This window comes from Strigops habroptila, chromosome 5, assembly GCF_004027225.2.
Source record: "Strigops habroptila isolate Jane chromosome 5, bStrHab1.2.pri, whole genome shotgun sequence".
Taxonomy (NCBI): Eukaryota; Metazoa; Chordata; class Aves; order Psittaciformes; family Psittacidae; genus Strigops; species Strigops habroptila.
Genome location: NC_044281.2, coordinates 41,792,771 through 41,815,306, shown reverse-complemented (window position 1 = coordinate 41,815,306; position 22,536 = coordinate 41,792,771). Strand labels below are relative to the sequence as shown.

Sequence of the window (22,536 nt, the reverse complement as noted above, 5' to 3'; positions counted from 1 at the left end):
ATGTCTTAAAGAAAATTAAGAAGTCTCTTATGTTTGATGGAATAAATATTGCTTTGATTTCAGTGCTTTAAGGTCTCTCATAACTTATCTTTTGTAAACTGTAGTTAAACCTTTGGAAAGAACTGGAAGTTTGAAAGTGTGACCGTGATGACTTGTACTGGTGTTGGCTGGGATAGAGTTTAACTTTTTTTCATAGTAGGTCCTATAGGGCTATGTTCTGGATTTGTCACCAAAGCATTATTGATAACCCAGGGGCATGTTAGTTACTGCTGAGCGGTGCTTGCACTGCTTCATGGCCTGTTCTGTGCCTCACCCTGCCCTGCCAGCAACTGGCTGGGGATGCACAAGGAGCTGAGAAGGGACACAGCTGGAACAATGGACCACAACTGATCAAAGAGATACACCAGGCCATGTGGCATCATCCTCAGCAATAAAAGCTGGGGGAATAAGGAAGGCGTGACATTCAGGGTGATGGTGTTTGTCTTCCTGGGTCACTGTTATGCATGATGGAGCCCTGCTGTCCTGGGAATGGCTGAACACTGCCTGCCCGTTGGAAGCGCTGAATGAATTCCTTATTTTGCCTTGCTTGCACATGCAGCTTTTGCTTTCTCTGTTAAACATCCTTTATCTCAACCTATGAGTCTTCATGCTTTTACCCTTTGATTCTCTCCCCATCCCACTGGGGGGATGTGAGTGAGCAGCTGCTTGGGGCTGAGCTGCCCGCCAGGGTAAGAGCACAACATATCTAAATATGTAATTGATTTATAGCTATAGAGCTGTGCAACTGCATAATTGAGATTTCAGTGCTGCTTTTTCTTACTTAAAAGACTGGCTTTGTTTAATATTATCCTGTATTTTGTGCTTCTCACCTGGAAATCCTAAAGCATAGTGGGCACTCCCCTGGTTACTGTGCAGATGAAGATGTGTTGGGAAGTATGGACAAGAAAGCAGCCCATTTCTGGAAGAAGTTCATGTGTTACTTGTGAGAGTTTTGGAGATGTGGTCTTCCATTACTTAGCAAATATTTGTAAATGAATGAAAAGCCCGACTGGGTAGTTTTATTGCTTCATGGTATGCTTGCAAATTTAACAGTCCATTCAGAAACCTGAAACACTGAGTTGTAGTCATAAAAGAACTGTGGAAAGTGATTTAAAAAATCAGGCATGACCCAGGGAATCGTAACATGTATTCTGTGATTCTTTGGATTATTACAGCTTGATGAAAGAGTTTAGTTATACAAGTAAAACCTTAAAAGAATACATTTTTATTTTCTAAAGCCTCAAGGTTACATCTTTCACTTTATTAGAGTGTGGTTTTTATTCTACTTGCTTGGATGCTGTTTGGTTGGTTCTGGTAGGAATGAGGGTCCTTGGAGCGTTCTGTACACCAGGCTTGCGGCTGGTGTACAGAAATCTCCGTGTGGCTGCCTTTGCATTAGCAAGCTTACCATGAACGAAAATGTTGTTCCAAAAATAGCTGGATATGTCTGGTTATTCAGTTGGTGGTAATTCAGCAGCCAAGTAGCATGTAGGATCAGTTTATATCTGTTCTCCAGAGTAAGTTCTGTTCCGGTTGCACGAGACCCACCTTAGTCTCCTTCAGACATGTGCAGCCACGGGTGCTTTGGCACAGATTGAAATCGACTGGGTGATAAAGGAACAGTGGAGTAAATTGTTACCTTTTTTTTTTTCCCCTCTTTTCTCCTTCTCTCCCTCCTTTCTTCTTCTCTCTTTTGGAGGGAGGTGGGGGGGTGGGGTGTGTGCACTGTTGTCATTGCTAACAAACCCTCTTGCCATGTGGTAGGGACTCCGGTACCTGGCAGACTCATGGTGCTGCCAGTCCCGCCACCCCCGCCCCTCAGGTGTGGCCACCCCACGCTGGCTGGAGCACGGTGCCTCGCCCGCCTATGCTCCCTTCCCTCCCCAGTTCTGTCACTGAATCTGAATCTCAGCGAAGAGTTTGTTTGGAGCCAGCCAGGACTGGGCTGGAGGCAAGGCAAGGCAGGCGCAGCCAACGGTACAGGTGGGGCTGTGGGCAGGGACAGCGCTGGGGCCGGGTGTTGGGGCCTCTTCTCCCTCAGAGCAGGGTGTGGGTGAGGGGATGGGGTGGGAAGGGCTTCACTGGGATTGTCGTGGCACAGCAAGGAACGTGTACTCTGGACTTAACTTTGTTCTGCATTAGGAGAAGGCATAGTCTTTAAATTGCTATGTTTGTGGTCCTGTTGGAAGGTGAGTTGAGGAAAGAAGGAAAAGGAGTTGCACTTTGCATCGCTAAAGTAACATGCTCATGTTTCCCTCTGCAATCCTGACACGAGAAACCTGGCAGCATGGTATTTGTGCAATTTTTTTTCCTTGTTCTGAAGATAAATGCGAGAATGGGCTGTTTATGCAGGCTCTTTTCAGATCACTGGACAGTCTCCCTGTGTAACTTGTGCAGTTGCTGATGGGAGGCGAGACCGTTTTCCAGAAAGCAGCTGAGCCTGAGTTAGGCTCTTGCTCTGATATGCTTTTGGAAGCAGCTTTTCTTTTTCCATTCGCAGTGGTAGAAGCTGATGGGTGACGAGGCTCCTGCACCACATGTTACCCCCATGATCACTCATCTCACTTTAATTTCTCTGAAGCTGCTGTTTGATTCCCTCAGTGGCTGATGTGAAACTGCACATTATCGGTATTACCAGCTCTTGTAGCAGTCTAGAGTAGCATGGTTCATCAAGTTCACCTGCTAACACACTTGAAGCAGCTCGTAAGCCTGAACTCAAGTCACCTCTCTGACAGCGCACATGCCACTATGCACAAAGCAGAGCAAAAGTACTTTCTCTTACATCATCTCTTTCCTGGTTTCCACTCATCTTTTCTGCCCAAGGCTGCCTGCAGTGGCATAGAAGTCCTCTGACCACATGGTGCTTTGCCTGTCCTCGGCCTCTGTGTATAGGCACAAATGCAGAAAATGTCCCAAGGGGGTGAGCGATCCTGTAGGGCGATTCCATAAGAGATCCCTTGGGAGTCAGCTCTGCTGTGCTTCCAACCAAATCAGAATGTGCGGCTTTACAGCATAGCCACTGATCTTGTAAGTGGTCTTGTGTCTTTTTAGGTAGTGTGTGCCCAGCTTTATGCTGTTTCAGCATTTAGAAGGCAGGTGGTGGAGAAGGGATGGTTGCGGATATAACAGGTCAGGACTGAGAAGTCTTACAGGTCTGTTCCCGGCCTTGGAGCTTACCTGCAGTGTAAGCTGCTCCTTGTGAAAAGAAGGAAGCTGCTGTGCATATTTGTCTCCTCTAGGAATACTAAATGAGTTTGTTCTGAAAATCTAAAATGAAATATTGACTACTTGTAACATCAGACCTCATGAGCTTTATTTTCTTTTTTCTGAAGGCAATTAAACCATGTTATATGTACGGAAGCTAGTTGAATACCACCTACTTGCTATTTTCAAATTATCAGACACACTTAATAACTATCTCTGTAATATTAGTTAATAGAGACTTCTGTAGTTAAAAAAATTGCTTTTTTTACATGTACTGGAATTGTTAGCTTGCTGCCTCTGTAATAACGAAGCTCGGGATACTTGAACGCTAATCCTGTCAGTCCTTTCATGCTATCCATAGCCCAGGGCAGTTAGTTTAACTTTGTGTTTTAATTTCCTCATCTGCGAAAGGAACACTAGAAGCATTATTTCCATTAACGTTTTATTACCATAATTAGTCTCTTCCATGATTTGTTCCTAGTAGCAAGGCATTCTGCTGTTACATGTCATTCTTCCATGCTAAAAACGGCACATGTGGTAATCTTTTACTGGTCCTGGGTGTTCTTAATTTTTAACACTAGTGTTTTTCACACACCTTGGATTTTGCTACTTTTAGTAGCTACCACAAAATAGTGTGTTAAGAATAATCTTTAAACATTGTGCAGCCTGCTTGCTTGTGCCTGGCAGTCATGTTCTGTATGCAATTCTGATTTCAACTTATGAAGGTGAAGCAACATATGTGATATTGATAACATGAAGATCTCTGCTGATTTGGTTAAGTTTGGAAAGGTTTTAGAAAAAAGATAAGAGAATTTATAATCCTAAAACTTGAATTTTAAACATCACTGGCTAAAAATGTAAACTATTTTAAAATATTGTAATTACAGGCAAAATGCCAGCCCCTGAGCAGACCCCAATGGTGGAGGAGGGGCTGCCGCAGACAACACAGGAAGCTTCCACAGGCCCAGGCATGGAACCAGAGACCACTGCCACTACCATTTTGGCTTCTGTAAAGGAACAGGTACATTCCTTGTTTTCAGAAATTTAGTATGGATTGTGAGTTAACCATTGTCTCTTACTGCATTGACATTCAGAACCAGTCTGTTCTGTGCCTTCTACAAAGTTGTGTACAGTATTATAGAAATTTGTGCATAAAGATTTGGTATGGTTAATTGTATTTTGTTAAAGAATAGGGTTTAAACTTTGAGTTTGGTTTCAGTTATCAATACCAAGGTCTTTTAAATCTGCAACACATTCACATATGTGTATCTTGGTGTCTATAAGGAAAATAAAACTGTTTGAAATCAATTTCAGCTTTAATTCGCAAGGATCATTTAAGATGAAAAAAATTGCAGTTTTACGAAGAAACATTCTAACTAAAGATTGTGGGTTTGTTTTTGTGGTTGGTTTGTTTGTTTTTAAAGAACACAGAGAAGTGACAGTTTGGCTTTTGTTGTCAGAACTGGAAATACTGATCATCTTGACTTAATATGTAAATGTAACATAGGAATTTCAGAATAAATCTGCTGGCTTGGTTTCAGAACTTCTTTCAAGATAAATCAGTACTTGTTTCAAGATATTAACTATGAATGCAAACTTGATGTATTAGTAGTCATATGTTGCCCCATATTACACTGGGTTTTTTTGAAGGTGAGAACTAGATTATATCATCTTGGTATCAACAGATTTCGTACCCATAGAATCTTAATTCTTAAATGAAAATTTTCTGCAAGATGATGAAATTTGGACCATTATTTTTGTGCCTAAATGAATAATTTCAAAAGTATTTCAAGATGACAATATCAACCTTAATAATTTCTTAGTGATATTAAAACTAATATTGAATCCTTCCCTGGCGAAGGATATTAATAATGCTGGAGGCTTTTGAGATATGAGTACTCAGATGAGTTACAGTGTTCTTAAGTCACTTCTCATTCTCTGAGACAGTAGTTTGCCTTGTGCCATCTTAGCTTATCACAAATGTCAATTAGAACTCATTTACTTAAAATAACCACAAATGTGCTCTAAGTTGGTCCGTTTTATTTTGCAGTTTACAAAGCACATGTTTGTAATGTTAGCTTAGTTGATGAGCAGTACTGCAGTAAATGACAGTGCTGTAATTGCTGGTGATCGCCAGCCAGTAACCCTACTGCTGTGATTACTGTCTGGAATTGCTTTTGTGCAGCTTTGATGCGATAGTGATTGCTTAAACTGAACATACAATTACATCAGTATTATTTATAATAGATTGATACAGAAGTATACAGTAAAAAGGCATTTGCTAGCATTCCCTTTCCTACCCAAGAAATGTTTTTACTTTTTTATCTTAGAGAAGAAATGATAATGGAATATTTCCTCATTTTAAAAAGGAGCCAAAAACCTCTTCCTCTTTCCATTCATGAAAAGACTATTACATATGTGGACCATTAAGTAACTTAAGTCTGATGAAAGGAAAAAATAAAATGAAAGTTGTGTTTAATAGTGAAACACAGACTTCAGGACTGTAGCCTAACTTTAATGTATAGACCCATTAGAATGAATACAAAGAGGAAAAAGATGTAAATTGTACTTCACTCTTGAAAGTGATAACGTGAAAGAATTAAGAGCTGAACTATTGCTTTCTGGTATTTTTTTCTGTTGATAATAATTAGGGACACTGACATGTTCAACACCCTTCCTGTATGGCAGGAAGCCCAGAACAGAATATTTTCCAGTGCAGTTATTTACTTTATTAAGCTTGAACAGAAACTACTATGCTGTTTGCTATGGCCTAACTTCCTTTTGTACAGGAATCTCTCTCTATTTGTAAAATAGAGTTGCCACACCTTAACTTAGTTACTTCAGAAACACTTAACTACAGTGGAAACACAATTCAGAAGAGCCTTTATTATTACCGGTCAAATTGTGCAAGATTTTATCTCAATAAAAACTTTTAAAATTACTACAGTAGCTCTGAATTAGATAAATTTATTGAATGACTTTGTTAAGCTTTCAACAGTAGTGACATAGATATGATTATATAAAAAGTTGCACCAATTAGTCAATGAACCCTACAAGCCACTTTAAATAAACTGTACATTTATGTCTTTTTCCTAGGACCACAAATCAGTTTAAAGCAACACTTTTTTTACCAAACTAGAGGATGTCCCCTGAAGTCTGAACATTCTCTCATAGAACCAAAATTGTCAGAGCTGTGTAAATTCCCCTTGATCGTATTTTAGGAAAGAAACATTTCAGTTTACTTTTAGTGTTATGAAATAATATGTGCGGAACAAGTGTAATCTGTGAAGACATTTAGATTACTACAGTTTTATGCTTTTCTGAAAGCTCAAGTTTTGTTTTAATGTGAAAACACTTCCCTAATTAGTATAAATAATGACACTACCACCACAACCACCACTGACTTTCATTGAGGTAGAGGAGATAGTTCTTCAACCAGGTTGAGTTACTCTGTTTGCAGATACACTACTGGATATACTTTTGGATTAAAATCAAGAGGAGGACTGACCCTTACCGGTATAAGTTTTATCTCTAGTAGAGAAATTCCTTTTTGAATGCAGGGAAATCCTAAGGCTTACTGTAAGAAAGCAGAAACATATTTTGGTCTTTTTTCTTTTTAGTGGATTTGACAATGGGTTGTAGTTTTGGGGGTTGGTTTTTTTGGGGGGGTTCGGGAGGGGATTGTTTTCCATGGGTTTGTTTTGGAGATAGTCTGTTGGGGAGGGGAGGGGTGTCTAAAGTGTGTATCTCACTTCTAAAATGTTACGAAGTTTCCATGCTGTAATGGATAGAAGTATCTTAGGAAATGCTGAAACAGGTTTTAAGTAAAACTAAAGCATTACAATATATGTACCTGTATTTCTGAATCCTAGGGAATATTGGTATAAAAGTTTCGTTGAGTTCTTACCCATATTAAAAGTTTATCGAGCATTTTCATACTAAGATAACAAGTTGTTAAAAATTGTAGGGGCATCATCATGGCAGTAACTTTTTTGGGGGTTGGAATGTAGGGGCAGCTAGTTGCCAGCAACTCCAGATAGGTCGCTGGAATTGTTCCTACTTTACCATGTGTGAGCCATAAACTACTGAATTGGGAGTGGATTGCTGCTGAACTGGCAAGATTAAATGGGATCATTTGGAATTGTGAATTTCCTGCTTAGCATGTTAGTTTTCCTTTTCAGTGATTGGGCTGAGAGAAAAGGTCTCACAGGAAAAACTGACCTTCGATCCAGTTCTCAAAAGTAGCATGAATATGCTGGGTTTAATTTCTTCGCTAAGAGAGAAGCACTTGCACCAGTGGCAGGGTTTTGGTTCTTGATGTTTTTTACAAGGTTTGTGGGGTGAGAGATGAGGGTTAAAGGGTGGGGGGAGGGGGAATGCAAAATGTGAAATTTTTTCAGATGGAAATTGAGGAAATTATTATTGAATTATTAAGCATTATTAAGAATTGTTATTTAAACATAAATGATGTTTAAACATTACTTTAAAAACACCTCTACTAGAATGACAGTATTTTAATACTGAGTTTAGGAGACTTCTTTGCCAATTCAAGTTAGTGCTTTATATCAAGTACTCTGTAATCCAACTGTGTAGGCACATGGTTTCAACAAGATACCTGAAAAAAGACTTATTAAATGCACTTTCAGTAATTAGGCACAAACATAAAACAGTCTCACTCTGAAATGCTGATTTGAATGCATCTAGTGATCAGTTAGGTGGATAAAAATGCGTATCAGTTCTGAAATGAAGGCTGTACTCTTTATTAAATAGACTTTCAAGCTTTGAAACAAAAATCCTTGTCAACATTTTCCGAATGACTGGAGGAACTGTTTTGTGGGTTTTTTTTCTAAGTCTCTTTATATTGTGTTCAATTGCACAGGTTGTTCTTTCCCATTTAATCCCAGAACTTTGAAGTTTACTGTTTCTGCTGTTTACGAGAATTACCAGTTTTGGTGAATCAAGTCTGAGAAGTCCACCTCCCAAGGCTCTTATTCTAGGACAAAATCTATGCCACTCCTGTCTCAGATGAAACGACTAACTCATTTCCTTAATTGAAATTCTGTGTACTCCTTTACTCATATGAAGGTCTAGAAATTAATTTTTTCTTTCTAGCATGTATTGTTAGGCTTCTGAGGAGAAACTCCCCTTGAAAAAGAGTCTCTCTAGAAGTGTGAGTACCCTTGAAATATGGTGCAGTATTTATACCTTTTGTAAGACTTTTGTGCTTAGATTACCAGCCTATCTGCTATGTAGCAACTGAGCTGAAATCACCAGCTGGCATTACAGTGCACTTAGCTTCAGCACCAATTTAAGAAAACCTTGCACTGTAACAAACAGTTTCCGAGGAGGATGCTGCCCAGATACCGTCAGAAAATACCTCAAGTGGCTTTCCTTCTTTCTACCGTTAGCAAAGAGTAAGCTTTCTACGAATTGCTTAAATTCTGATCCCTCATCAGCTAGAACAGCACTAAACTGCTTTACCAGACTAGTGAACAATGCAGGCGTAAAAGTATTAAGGGCTTTAATGGTCTACTGCTGTTGAATACAGAGTAAGTGTGATCAGCCAATAATTGTAGCTGTGTCATTCCGCATCCTGTAATCTGTGATTCTCTTTACCCTGTCCAATTTTTTATCTTTTGTCTTCTATTTTGGAAGATACTGAGACACTGAAAGCATGCAAATGCAGTTGTGTGCGTGAGTAAACTTTATTTTTACAGAAAATGTTAAGGTTGATCTATCATGGTCAGTTAAAAATACAGGGTTTTGTTCTCAGTAGTTTCTGGTAGAGAATTAAATATTAGGTCACTACAGTACGATATTCATGCTGGAAAAATACAGTTACTCAGTGTGGTTTTCAGTAGTCAGCTGCTCGATCTAGCTTCGAATTACAGCACGTGGAAACAAGTAGAACTCTGCATAGATCAGTGCAGGAGGTTAATGTGAAGAAACTATAAATGAATTTAGTTTTATTTGTCCTTTTTGCTGTTGCACATTTGTATAATTAAAATGTCCAGAATGTAATTGCCTTTTCTTCACCACTGTTTCAACGTTCATAGGTGATGGGGATTGTGTGGCTCTGCACTGCATGTTGCAGTTGAACGAGAAATAGTAAATGCAAAGTAAAAGTATTCCTTTCAAATGTAGGCTATGCTTTCTTAGATCATCAGCTCAAACCATTGGAAGAGGCTGAACTGAACTGTTCAACAGGCAACATTGTTATGATTGTGAAAACATTTCATAGTTCAGCTTAGTTACCTTCTTAGTAGTTCACGAAGACAGTGATATTTGGCAATTGAAGCAACTTAGCATATTCCAATGTTACTACAACTTCAGATAGCATCCAGTCCTAGCTCTGTCTTCTACCACAGCAACCACTGAGAACTGGTGGAAGCCAAGAAGCTGCAAGAGATGCATCTCTCCATCAATAGCATCATCCCTCTCAGAGGTCCCCGCTGTCTGATCCTAGTCTGACGAGCCAGGCGTGTACCATTCAAAAAGAGTGTGAGTTGTCTTCACTGCTTGTGCCATTGCTGCTGATTCTTGCATAGTTGTCACCAGAAAACCTTCAGTTAGTCATCTGACCACTCTTTAAAGCTTTAAGTTATCTGTTTTCCCAGAGGTTCTCAAATCACAACAGGATGGGCAGGAAGTAAGTTTTATTTTTCAGCATTTTGAATGTAGTCTCCTCATCGTCATCCGTGTTACTGAGGGAGAAAAGTTTCTCCTTAATAGAAATGGAAATGTTGGATCTCTGTAATGGGGTGAAGATTGAAGGCACAGAATTGCCTGTGACCCAAAGCCTGCAACAGGAGAATGACAGTCTTTATGGAGTGTCATACAAGTTCCCATTGCTTACCTGTTTTCAAAGATTTGCTGTTAATAGCCCTACATACTGTGGTGGCAGTTGTTTTGCACTTGCCAGGGAGCCGCAAGCCTGTCAGAGGTACTTTGCTTTCAAATGAAAAGAGTATTTTTGTTTTCAGGATTGGTATAACTTGTCTCATTTGTAACTTGCAGCAGTGAAGACCTTGAAGTATCTTCTTGAGTGAGATCTCAACATTGTTGCAGACAAATTGCCACTTGGCATGCAGAGCTTGCCAAGTAGGAGCTGTTCTTGGTCACCTGAGGTATACACTACCATGTTGACACCCCATGTGGGGTTTGACCGTCCTCCAGAAACTTCAGTTACACAGCTCTAAAATTTCATGTGTTTTGGTTTTCACTCAGGGAAACTTGTCTGCCTGCAGTCTGTATGGTTGCCTTTCCAAAGCAAGTTGCTTTCTTCTTTCTTGAACTATATGTATGCTTCCTGTTCCTTAAATGTAATTGTATTTAAAGCTGGCATTTTTATACAGCTTTGTGTTAAATATGTTCTGTGGTTTTGCAGTGGAATTTAGGTTATGAATACAAAACCTGTAGTTTTATAAGGTTATAAAGTAGTTACTGCTGAACAGATTAATAGAATTACAGGGCTTTTTTCCCTCTTGGTGTATGTTGGATAATTTTGGATAAAAGTAGCTCTGGCCAAGGCGTTGTAGTGTGTATATTTCGGAAGATTTGGTTGGTCCTTTTGATGCAGTACAGCAGCAGATTCTGTAATCTAGCTTTATAATTTTAGTATGTTCTTGCCACAGAGATGTTCCTTCTGCAAATGAAAATAAGCTTATTAATTGTTTTATTTGACTCCTGTCATGTCATTTTGTCACAAGCCAGTACTATAAAAATCAGCTAATTGTGATTTTTGCGTAGGGCAGCAGCTTCTCTGTTACTTGCAGCCAGCGTTGTGTGAGAGCATCCTGTTTGAGGAGCATGCCCTGCCACTGCTTTCAGAGGAGCTGGCTAGAGAAACAAATTCAAATGGATTCCTGCAATAAATAGTGTACTGTCTGATAGATGAACATAGTGCTGGTAGGTATTCGTTTGGAGTCATGTAAAATGTCATTATAAGGAAGTGTAAACTATGAAGGTGATCAGTGCACTTACTCAGAATTGATTAGGACTTACTTTTATATAAAAATCAAATGATTTAGGCTAAAAGGAAAAAAAAAAAAAAGACTTGGAATATGAGGATTCCAGCTGTAAAGAAGATGATACTTCTAAAGTTATCCCTCTTGCGTATTTACGCAGGTATTTAAGACATACCAACTACAGCTGCAGATACCAAATGTAGGAGACATGCAAAAATCAGCACTCATTGTTTCAAAAAGCAAGTAAACTTTGCTGCTTCACTGGAACCACAGGCTGCACACATAAGAACACTGCTCAGACTAGGAAATAGAGCAGAATTTCTTTTGCTACTTTGCTTGCACTTGCAAAAATACATTAGATTTTCCTAAGCTTCGAAACGATTTAAAAATGGCAAATCAGTTGCATGCCTTTTATACCTTTGCAGTTCAGTGCACTATGATTTTTCTTCTTTTTTTTTTCCTTTGTCAGCACCAAAATACAAAGTTATGAAGAATAGTGTAAATAGACAACTAAAGGTGTTGGTCCAAAATCAGCAGTACAGGTACCTGAGAAGTGGCCAAACTCAGCTTTTGGTTTTTATCTCTTATTTCTACTTTGCACAGTTTTTCTGTTAGAATACCAGCGAGTTTTGCTTTTTGAACATAATGTAAGCAAATGAAGTAAGATTTATTGCTGCCTTGTCCATTTGTGGCATTTACCTCTTTTACCCCCAAGAAAACTAGGAGTACAGTTCTTCTATTTTAACTGGCTTTGGATTTTTGCAATGTGGGGGAAAAATAGGGTTTTTTACTTAAATGGCAATTTGGGTGTACAACTACCTGTACCAATTTTATATTGCAGTGTTGTTGGTTTTAAAAGAAAAATTGAGTGAGAACTCTGGGCAGGCCACATAACAGTCCAATACTAAATATAAATCTCTTTGCATCATCCTGCTGGTCAAAACCAAACTGTATAATTCTCTAGATGGGGCTTACACTTACATGTTGAAGAGATTATATATCAAGTTAGAAAATGAATTATCAGCAGAAAAAGAGTTCTTCCATTTTCCTACCATGATGCTTTCAGTTAACTGAAGTTAATTTAGTTTTTTAAGGTTAAATTTTTTCTTCAATTTTTCTTTAGAAGAACGACAGTGTAAGACTTTTTACCAGGGCCTGAAGAGACAGGACAAGGGGCAATGGTTTTAAACTCAAAGAGGGCAGGTTTAGGTTGAACATAAGGAAGAAGGTTTTTTACAATGACTGGAACAGGTTGCCCCAAAAAATTATGGCAGCCCCATCCCTGGCAGTGTTCAAGGCCAGGTTGGACGGAGCTTGGAGCAACCTGGTCTAGTGGAAGGTGTCCCTGCCCGTGACAGGGGGTTGGAACTGGATGATTTTTAAGGTCCCTTCCAACCCAAACCATCCTATGATTTGCAGTCTCTGTGGTCTTCTTTTTTTTTTCTTTTTTTGTTTAATTGCCTGAAATCCTCAAAAATCTGAGGTGATTATTGGAATTAGGTGGACCTTTAGCTTCCAGATGAAGAATTTTGAGTATACTGAGGAGCGTGGAAGGGAAATTTTACACTCATTTACACTGTATAAAGAAAGTACACTGTGAAATGAGAAGAATACAGCGTATCTTGATCACTTTTCTTTGCTGAAAAAAAATAAATAGTGTTTCCTATAGTTGTTACACTTTTGTAACACTGCATTGGTCATTCTTTTAATTTCAGTGAGGCTTTTTTGTCTTTTAAACCTGTAATGCGTTTTACACTTGTAAAATGTAGATCTGTTGATTTTTCTGATCATCTCAATTACTCAGTTCATCTCTTAAACACCGTTAGGACAGAAGTATGTGACAGATCAGTTCAAAAGATGTGATTGTGTAGATGCAAGCTTGGTTGACAAGCCTGGATTTTATTTTCCCTATTTGTCCTGTTTCCTTTGTTATATGCTCCTTTTTAATTGATTCACTTTATATAAACGGGCTTTCTAGACATTTTCAACCTTTTTGTAGGATTTGGTAATTTACTGTAATTTTTTCCTTCTGGAACACAAAACAGCAGAAGTTGCCTAGTGATAACATTTGCTTTATCAAACGCCTTCCTGCAGAAATACGTGTGAGCTGGTCTAAAGGCTGTGTTAGAGTGCAGGAGGAGGAAGCAAAGGGAGGAGAGAGCTGAGGAGAATGCATATTCATAGTGTGTATCAAGAGTGTGTTTTCTAGATAATGATGTTTTCATTAATGCCTCTGCCTGTAATAGAGATTGGTTGAATGAAAGCAAATAATGCCTAGCGTATGTTTTATTTTATTTATCTAATTCAAAGATCAGTAAATAACAATAGGCAACTTGAGTCTTGTGTTCACATTCTTAGTTTGTACCAATGACATTGCTATTTAAATATTGATGTAAAAGCAAGGAATAGGAAACAGCTTTAAGCATAGGGTAGGCTTTTTTTCTGCAAACAACCAGTGCAATGCTGTTTATTTTACAGATTTATATTTGTTACAAGCTATATACAGCATCGTTTCCTTGGGAAAAAGTCTTGCTGACATTTCCTTCAAAACTTACACAGCTTCCGTGTCTAAATGTTGTTTTGAAAATCACCATTATCCACTAGCATGTTAATGACTGGCTGGTAAATCAGCTTCTACATGGATGTATAATGTATATTCAGACTTAGAATTGGATAATAATTTCTTGTGTTTAAATTTCTTACTCTTTTTTTTTTTTTGCTTACTGCATCTTTTAGTATTTTCTCTCCAAAAGCCAGACTGTCCAGATGAACTGACTGGGTGCCTGTGTACCTCTTCAGTATAACATGAAGCTGAATCATGCTAAGACCTGGTATTGAACTGTGATGACTGGATCTCTGCAGCTGGATGCAGTAGTGTCATACAAACCAGATATTATCCATACTTTCTAGTCCATATACAGCTCAATAAGATTTGCCGTGGTTCGCAGGTTGTCATGTTCATGAGGCTTTTCATACCAGGTCTCAGGATTAAAAGGATTTAGCGTTAGAATTCTGCCTTAAAGCAGGTTTTAATAAAATCCAAGTTTAAGGTGGATGTCCTGAGATGCTCTTTCATGTCTGAGCATCGACTGTGCTAAGCTTTTCTGATGCTGAAGCTTGATGGTAAATGCCAAACTAATGGAAGCGGTGGCTAGGAAGAAGCTGGGGACTGCATCTCCCTCCTGCTGCTCCTGTGGTGTGCATATTTAACAGAACTACAGCATATTCCATTCTGTTGAACTGCTCTTAGTAGAGCAATAGTAGAAAAATGCAGTCTCTGGATGCTTGTGTTTTACGGCAGTAGTGGGTGAGTTCTATGTCCTGGAGGCAAACGGTTTTGCTGACCAATATTTGGAATATTAGGATGTGTTTATTCAGTTTGATTAGTGAGCTCTGAGAAATGTTTGAAAGTGTCTACAATTCCTGATACTGTCTGGGAGGGGCAGTAGCTTGGGTGGTGTATCTTTAACAGGCCAGTTTGTTGTATGGAGCTTGAATCAGACATTCAGAAGTAGCTTTCTTTTTTATGGCAGCTGCTGTTTGACTTAGCCCTCAGCTGGCTTCCTAATGAAATCAGTGCAATTAGCCTTCTGTTTGGGGGATCTTGGAGGTAATCTCATTGTGTTGTCAGTAGAAGAAACTTTATCCTTACTTCTGCAAGGTAAATCATGGGTTTAGAGTAGGTTTTTACTACACTGATACTCCGACCTCTCCTGTGCAACGCATAAAGCCCTCCAGGACTGGAGCTGTGAGAACTGGAGAGGCACTTGCAGACACTGAAAGCTATAGGGTGTGATGCTGAACCACACTTACGGGAAAGGTTGCAAACTGAAAGAAGTACAAAGCTCTTTCAGGGACCATTTATGGAGGTATAGTATTTAGCCTCATTCCATGTAATATAAGGTGGGAAAGGATAGTTTGCATTAACTATTATTTCTGAGTGAAGGTGACTTTTGTTGTACAGCAAGGCGTGCAACTACTGTGTAATACAATGACATGATTTACATTCAGAAAAGGTGACATAGCACGTCTCTACCCTCAGCCAGTTTGAAGTAATGAATTTTAAGTTTTTGAATACAGAAGTCAAAGCATAGCATAGCTTAGGATTTGAAGTTTTGCAGTTGGAAAGGTCAGGATACAGTATTTTCCAGTATATCTCTTTTATAGGTGAAATTGAAGACTGACTTTTATAGGCACCGATTTTGTTAGATTGTGACAACGCAAGGAGGCACAAAAATTCTAATTGCAAGAGGAATAAAATCCACAAATGCTTAAACATTTTTTTCCTTTCCTAACAGGTGATAAATCAATATTTGCATGAATCACTGATTTAAAGAACCATTAAATTCCCACTTTAATATTCTGATAGTTTATTCCACTAAGGAAGAGTCAAAACAAGAAACATGATTGTGATGAAACAGTGATTGTTTCAGAATTCGTCCACACCCATTTTTTAACATCAAGAATGCTTTTCTTTTTATTTTGAAATTTCAGGAGCTCCAATTTCAAAGACTTACCAGAGAACTGGAAGTGGAAAGGCAAATTGTGGCTAATCAGCTAGAAAGATGTAGGCTTGGAGCAGAATCACCAAGTATCGCCAGCACAAGGTACAAGTCCTGATGACTTCACTTTCATATGTCCCATAAATTAGAGGGCTTTTTAGTGGTGCTTACATCCTACATACATATATTTTCACTGACAGCTGTTCACCTTCCATTAATATCTGAAGTATATAAAAAAATGCAGATTTGCTGTAAAGAATTTATGGGACAGTTTGAAGAGGCCTCTTTAATAATTGATTACATTTTCAGTAGAGTGTATGTAAAGCTTTAATTTCTACTTAAATATGTTGAATTTTACTTTTAAGATTCAGCCAAAGAGAAATACAGTAGATTTATACAGAATTGTATTAAAGTGACAGTGCTAGTTAAATGCAGTAATCCAATTATTTTCCCCCCCTGAATGAACTACCTAGTTTCATTCAGCTTTTCTGAAATACTTTTTGTTGGTACATTTGTTTTCAGGGAACGTCTTGCTATAAGTGTACTGTTAGCATATTTAAATAGCATGAAACACACCTAATATACTTCCCATACAATGACAACTATAGCAAAGCATTTTGTTAATATTTCAGCTGTAACTAGTATTTTGAGTCTTTTTTTTTTTTAAATTTCTTAGCAAACTTTCTACCTCTAAATGTGTTTGGGCACTCATTCATCTCAAGCATATCAAATGATTGGTAGCTCTTGAATCTGAGAGCCTTGATAACAGTGTGTTCTCTTATAAAACATTTATACCTGCATTTCGGGTTACAGCAAACTTCACGTTGGCATGTACATAGAGCTTATGTACTGAACATTATGAACGGAATGCTCTGAACATTATTATTTCTTGCCTTAAATACTGTTTGTTTATAGTCTTTAAGCAGTAAACTTGGGTATCATTCTGAAATATTTCCTCCTGTGGCCATAATAACTATTTCTGCAAATTAAATGGATTTTTTTCCCTATAAAACCTTAAGAAACAGGAGGTGATTATTTAAAAATAAATTTAAAAAATGCAGTGTACCAGCTAACACCGTTGTTTTTATGCTTCAAACTACCTGACCTGAGTTATCATTTGACTAGGGTGAGAACTTGTGTTTAAGAAACTTCAAAATATTCAGAAACGTTCCTGGACAAGATGATCGTTGTATACCCTTTAGACTTGCCTGTCTTCCCTCTAGATCCACATATTTCTCCAGCTGTTGTGCAGATTCCATTTTGAAAGCTAAAAAGTTAAATTCCTATGGAAGAATAAGTTAAAAGCTTCAGTTACTTTATGCCTCCAACCACCTTTCCTTCAGCTTAAGATGAGTACACCTTTTGCTGTTGTATCCTTTGCTGAAGTTTTCTGTCCGTGAGGAAATCAACAGTGCTTTGTTTCAAAGATAGTGTGCTTTAGTCTACTTCAGTGTGGTTAAAATGTTTGGGAGCATTTCATTTCAGAGGTCTAGCTGTAGGTTTGGTTGATGTCGGTGGTCATAGCAGTGCCTCTGATTTACCCACTTGTAAACTGGATTTCTGCAAGCTGGCGTTGGCTTGGGGGTGGTGCTGCTTGGCAAAACAGATGCTGGCATGGAGTCACAGGTGCTTTTGTGGCAGCATTTGCCTATCTTGGTGATTGCAGCTTGGGCTTCAAGCTGTTCTCTGTGTCAGTCAAGTCACTCCTCTGAGCCAGCTCATCACTCAGTTGTACAAGTGCCAGCCCAAGGGAAGTCGTGGTAGCAGTTTGTGAGGCAAGGAGGAATGTGACATCAGTACCTTAAACCAGCTTAAACTTCTTCAGCTGGCACATGTAGATTCTCAGCCTATCTTTATGGTCGTTAGCCCAGATGCTACAGCACTAGCACAGTGCAGAGCGCAGGCCCTGCAGATGTACACCTGGATGAATCCATCCAGAGGCAGGCACTGGTGATCAGACTGTCACCTACTTGAGCACACCTGAGGAGGACTCTCATTTCAGAACCATGGTTCATTCTGTTGCTGCTAGTCCTTGAGAAACGTGTGTTGCACAGAAGGTACATGCAGTTTAGGTTTGTTAGCCTGTTGCTCACCTGTATTACAACTGTATGGTAAATGCAAGCAACACACAGGAGTAGTTGGCTGGTTTGCTCCCTTAAGAGGAGTGTGAAAGATAACAAGCACAAATCTGCAGATCCTAAGTAATCATAGTGTAGGGGGTGGAGAAGGAAGCACTAGATCACCCACAGCCCTGGATTCCCTTACAGCTTTATTTTTGTGTACCTGTAGCTTACTTGCCTGTTAAAATTATCTCATAATTATTTTTATAAATGGGTATTATGCTCAGCACTTCTAAGAGATTTCATGGCATCCTGTACACTTTCAAACCTCTTAAGAGCCTGCCATGCTACATGATTAGTACTACATGTAAGTGTTAAATATTTTTTAGCTGTGTTATACACGATCGGAGATGATAGACTGGGAAAAACCATGTGAGGTTGCAGTTCTATCTTCTTACTTGCGTTTCATGCTATAACATGCACAGGTTTCTGTGAAGAAGCCACTGGGCTGTTGGGCCTCCTACACCCAGATGCAGCAGTGCAGCTAACTTCGCATCTCTAGTGTTATTGGGCCACTTCTGGGCTGCCAGATGGGTTGGAGTATATGCTGATGCAGATAGATATCAGTATGTACCAAGGGTCAGTAATCAGGCTCACTTTATAAAACACATTGCCTAACCTCTCAGGTGGGAGTTGGCTGTATGACTCTCTCAGTCGACTGATTCTTTTGATGAGTTACCTGTTGTGTGTAACTCGTGAAAACTGAGTGGTGGTGGGAACCAAAGGGCTCGTACCTATTAATTTAATTGTAAAATACTGCACTATAATAGCAGCTTGTCACAACCACTTTAACAAAAGTACAGAACTGGAACACTAGACTTCATCAGAATGCAAGCCCTTTTGGCAGGCAGTACAGGAAATAAAAAAATTTAACACTTCAGGTACTGAACAGTCAGTGTGAGTAATAATGTGCCTACCTGAAGTCTTCTGAGTTTTGTAAAATCAAATGTATTTCATAGCTATTAGGAAGGTTTTTCTCCACTTTTCCCAAAATACAGCTGAAATACAATGCGCACTTTATGTAGTAGTAGAAATATTCCAAAGTGATTCAATACACTGTTGTGCTCTGTGACCAAACACTGTAAACTTCCTGTGAGATGAACATGGATTGCATTTCATGGGCACACATTTTTTCCTCATAAAACGGCAGAATGCTGATAAAGAGTGTAAACAGAGTGAGTAGTTCCACTTGCAAGGCAGTGTGCAGTCATGTTCAGTTGTAACTTGTGTTCCACTTGAGGAGTGGTAACATGCGAGACGCTTCCAAACAGTGGGCGGCCGCTGCGCTTGTGGCATTCCACGGCATGCAGCGGCAAGCTCATCCGAACAAGACTGTTCGCAGAGAGCTGATCCGGGTGTGATTACCCATACAGAAACTAGTTTAATTTTGTTGGCATGATGTCTCAGATATTTTAGTGTTTCCAAAGGCTATATTTGAAATTGCTTGCATATATTGCAATATAGGATGTCACCAAACTTTCATGGCAAATTATAAGACCCATAAAAATTACCTTTCAAAATCAGTATGTGCTTTTGGGGCGGAAAGAAGGAAGGAGTCACAGTAATATAAATTATTATTTCTTTATTTACACTAATACTGCACTTACTGAAATTTGAAAACATTGAAGGGCTGCATTAAATTGAAAAGCAAGAAAGAACAGATATACATTGTTTGCAGACCTTCAACGTAGAATAAGAGCAGGGCTAAAATGTAGCTGGAAGAGTTTAGCTGAGTAATGAATAATTTTAAATCAGGATCTCCTACTTGATCATCACAGAGCTGTTGGAAGAATAGTTTGGGCACAGATATTAATTATCCATTCAGAACAATTCAGAAGAGATGATGAATAATTCCATAGTAGTAGCTGGCTAGGAACTCCTTGCCATGGTAGATGCTAACCAGTCCTCAGGGTCGCAGACGCTAAATGCTCTGAGGCAGCACTCATCTCTGTTACAGAATAAAAGAATCTCCTTTGTTGGAAATTGGTCCATGCTATGGTTGTTTTAGGCTGTTCCAGATCTTACTTAGTGTATTATAAATATTCTTTAATGTAGCTGTAGAATTTCTGTTCTCTGTGTTACAAATAATTATGTATAAAGATTTGGTTTTTCTTTTATTACATTTTAAACTGTAATGGAATCTTGTGCCCTTAATTTCAGAACTTGAGAATGGAGTGTGTTAGGTTTGTTCTTCTGTTTTTAACACAGGCTCACTGAGAGTCTCTTCCTCTGTCTTTACTATTTGACTGAACTTTGCAATGCCCATACTTTAGAATTGTCTTAGGAAATTAGCTTATTTTTTCTTATCTTTTATCTCTGCTAATTTTCTAGTAGAAAAAAGAAGTGGTGGGGGGAGGGGGAATTAAAAAACAGGAACAGAACTGTTGGCCTGTGTAGTATCAGCACACTTTCAGGATTTTCTCTTGTTTTTTCAGCAGCCCGGTTCGGATTTGCTTTTTTGACTGTACCTGCATGTTAGACAGAACTTTCTGTTGTATTTCCTTATGTCTTTTACAGTTTCTTACTTGCTTGCTTCTGGTCTTCAGGCAGTCCTGGGAGTGTAAATACAGTAAGAGCAGTGCTTATAAGTAGTTTCACTAGTGGTTAAGGTGGACACACAACCTTTGATGTGTATGCAATGTGTTGCATATTTTGTAGGGTGTAGTTTTACCAGATGACTTCAGGAAGCATTATAGGTTCCCCTACTCTAACTTTTAGGACCTAAAGAGTAATTCTATTTCCCGTCAATCCAGCACTTAATAGGGCTATTTAAGATGTTTAGCTTAGTGAGTGGGTCATCTGTCTTGAGATACAGAAGACTTCACTCCAGGTCTCTGATGCCTAATGCCGTCTTTTTCCTTTAGCACTTCAGTTGTGGCACTTGGGCAGCACGAACTGTTCATTTGAAATTATAGGGTGTGCTATCATTTGCCTTGAGCCCACAGGAATTCAGAAATGATGATTTTTTTTTTTCTTTTCTTGCATGTCTGCACTGAAAATGAGTGAAACTTGTAAAGCTTCTGTTATAGCTCCAATGTTCATATTTAGGTTTCTGTTTACCCAGACTGTAAGCCTTTCTTGAAATTCTGTCAAAGCTTTGAATGCCAGTAGAATTGAGGAGTATGGGCGGGGGGGAGGGGATATGCAATTTGCTGATGTTCAAATATGAAAAAACTCCATGTAGCTTACTATGAGTTGCTCTGGTGATAAATTGAAGAGGGATGATTTAATATTGACTTCAGCTGCATTTGTAAATACTATCTTACCCAGTAGTAGACTGGACTACGAAATAGGATTGTTATTTTGTCTGTGAATGTACATTCACTGCACACTACAGATTGTGATGCAGTAGGTGGCTGTGTGTCAGCTGAATTACGGTAACTGCTCACAGGAGTGCTCATGCAAGACCTGAAGTCAGTACGAACAGTTGTGGCTGATCAGGTGGTACATGTCAACCTGTTTAGCCTCTGAAAACACCTAAATTATGGAGAGGGCAGTGAGGTTCATAGTAGTTACAGTGGTGCATCATTTAGCTAAAACAATACTTGGATGATGTTAATTCTTTCCAAAGATAGTGAAACGTGCCAGAGACCTTTTTTAGTTTACCATTTTGTGGTACCAATAGGCAGACGTTGGTGATGGGCAGTGTGCTGGTACCACTGTCACAGAGCTAACAGTGTGTGGTTTCAGACAGCACAGGGCTGTAGGATGGCAGCAATCTGCAACCCCAATCTGCTGGGGTTGCCCGTGTCCGGCTCCTCTGCATGGCCGCCTGCTGTGGTGGCTTGGGAGTCTCAGTTGCTTCTTGGCATTGGGTTTCAAACTGAAATAGCATCCTTCAGTATGAGTGACCACCTTTGGGTGTAGTATTCCAGATATAGCTTTCTAAATTCATACACAGAGCATTAGTGCCTGCCTGTGTCGCTGAAAACATCTAGCGGGTCATAGGACCGCTTGTTTCTGGTGGCAGAGCTGTTTAATTTTTGTATGTGGGACATAAGATGGCTATGGTACTTTGTACAGTGTCTAGCAGAGTGGGCACAGGAATTAAGTGTGTTAGTGAATGCAAGAAGACAGCTATTGGAAAAGTTGAAGCTTCTTTAGTTAAAGTATTTGTGAAAACTTTGCTAACCTGTTTCAACAAGAAAAGCAGAATTATGAATTCTAGTTACAGCAATTTTGATGGTTGCCAGTTGTTTGTAAATGTGTATTACAAGTTTATGGAGTTTTATATATACCATTTTATTAGAAAAATCCCCCTATTCCAAGAATTGACAGTTGTACAAAGCTTTAATCCATCATACTGCATATAACTGTAAACACATTCTTGATGTAGATATCTAAAATGGAAGATAAAGAATGAGTAAAACAATATGTTCAGTCTTAGCAGGCACTTAAGTTTTGGCTGGCAGGTTTGCCTAAGCAGAAAGCACGAATCCCTGTGAGTAAACCATTTGCTACTGGGTGCCTGACAGAACAGATGTATTCCAGTGAGGAGAGATCAGCCAAGCAGTAAACTAAAATACTAAAGAAATATGTTTGAAATACATAACATTTTCAGCAGAATTATATATTTAGCATTTTACAGCTTTTCACAATTTTAGAAACATTTAATAACTAATACTTAATATTTTCAGCTGTTGCCCTTTTTGATGACGACAGTGGTATAGTCAAGCAGTTAAGCAAAGGAAATAGATACTTTTC

At 38.9% G+C, this 22,536-nt stretch overlaps 1 protein-coding gene across 8 annotated transcripts in view; it reads left to right on the top strand.

Annotated features, from left to right (window-relative positions):
* Nucleotides 1–22,536, top strand: part of PKP4 (plakophilin 4) — an 87,573-nt gene that overhangs the window by 23,704 nt on the left and 41,333 nt on the right. For 5 of the 8 annotated variants that reach the window (XM_030486508.1, XM_030486507.1, XM_030486506.1 and 2 more), the window contains 2 exons: nt 4,131–4,264; nt 15,705–15,817. In XM_030486508.1, coding sequence (XP_030342368.1) covers nt 4,136–4,264; nt 15,705–15,817 — 242 coding nt within the window. In that variant the 5' untranslated portion in view covers nt 4,131–4,135. The remainder of the gene's footprint in view (nt 1–4,130; nt 4,265–15,704; nt 15,818–22,536) is intronic. The other 3 variants (XM_030486512.1, XM_030486509.1, XM_030486511.1) reach the window with 1 other exon arrangement.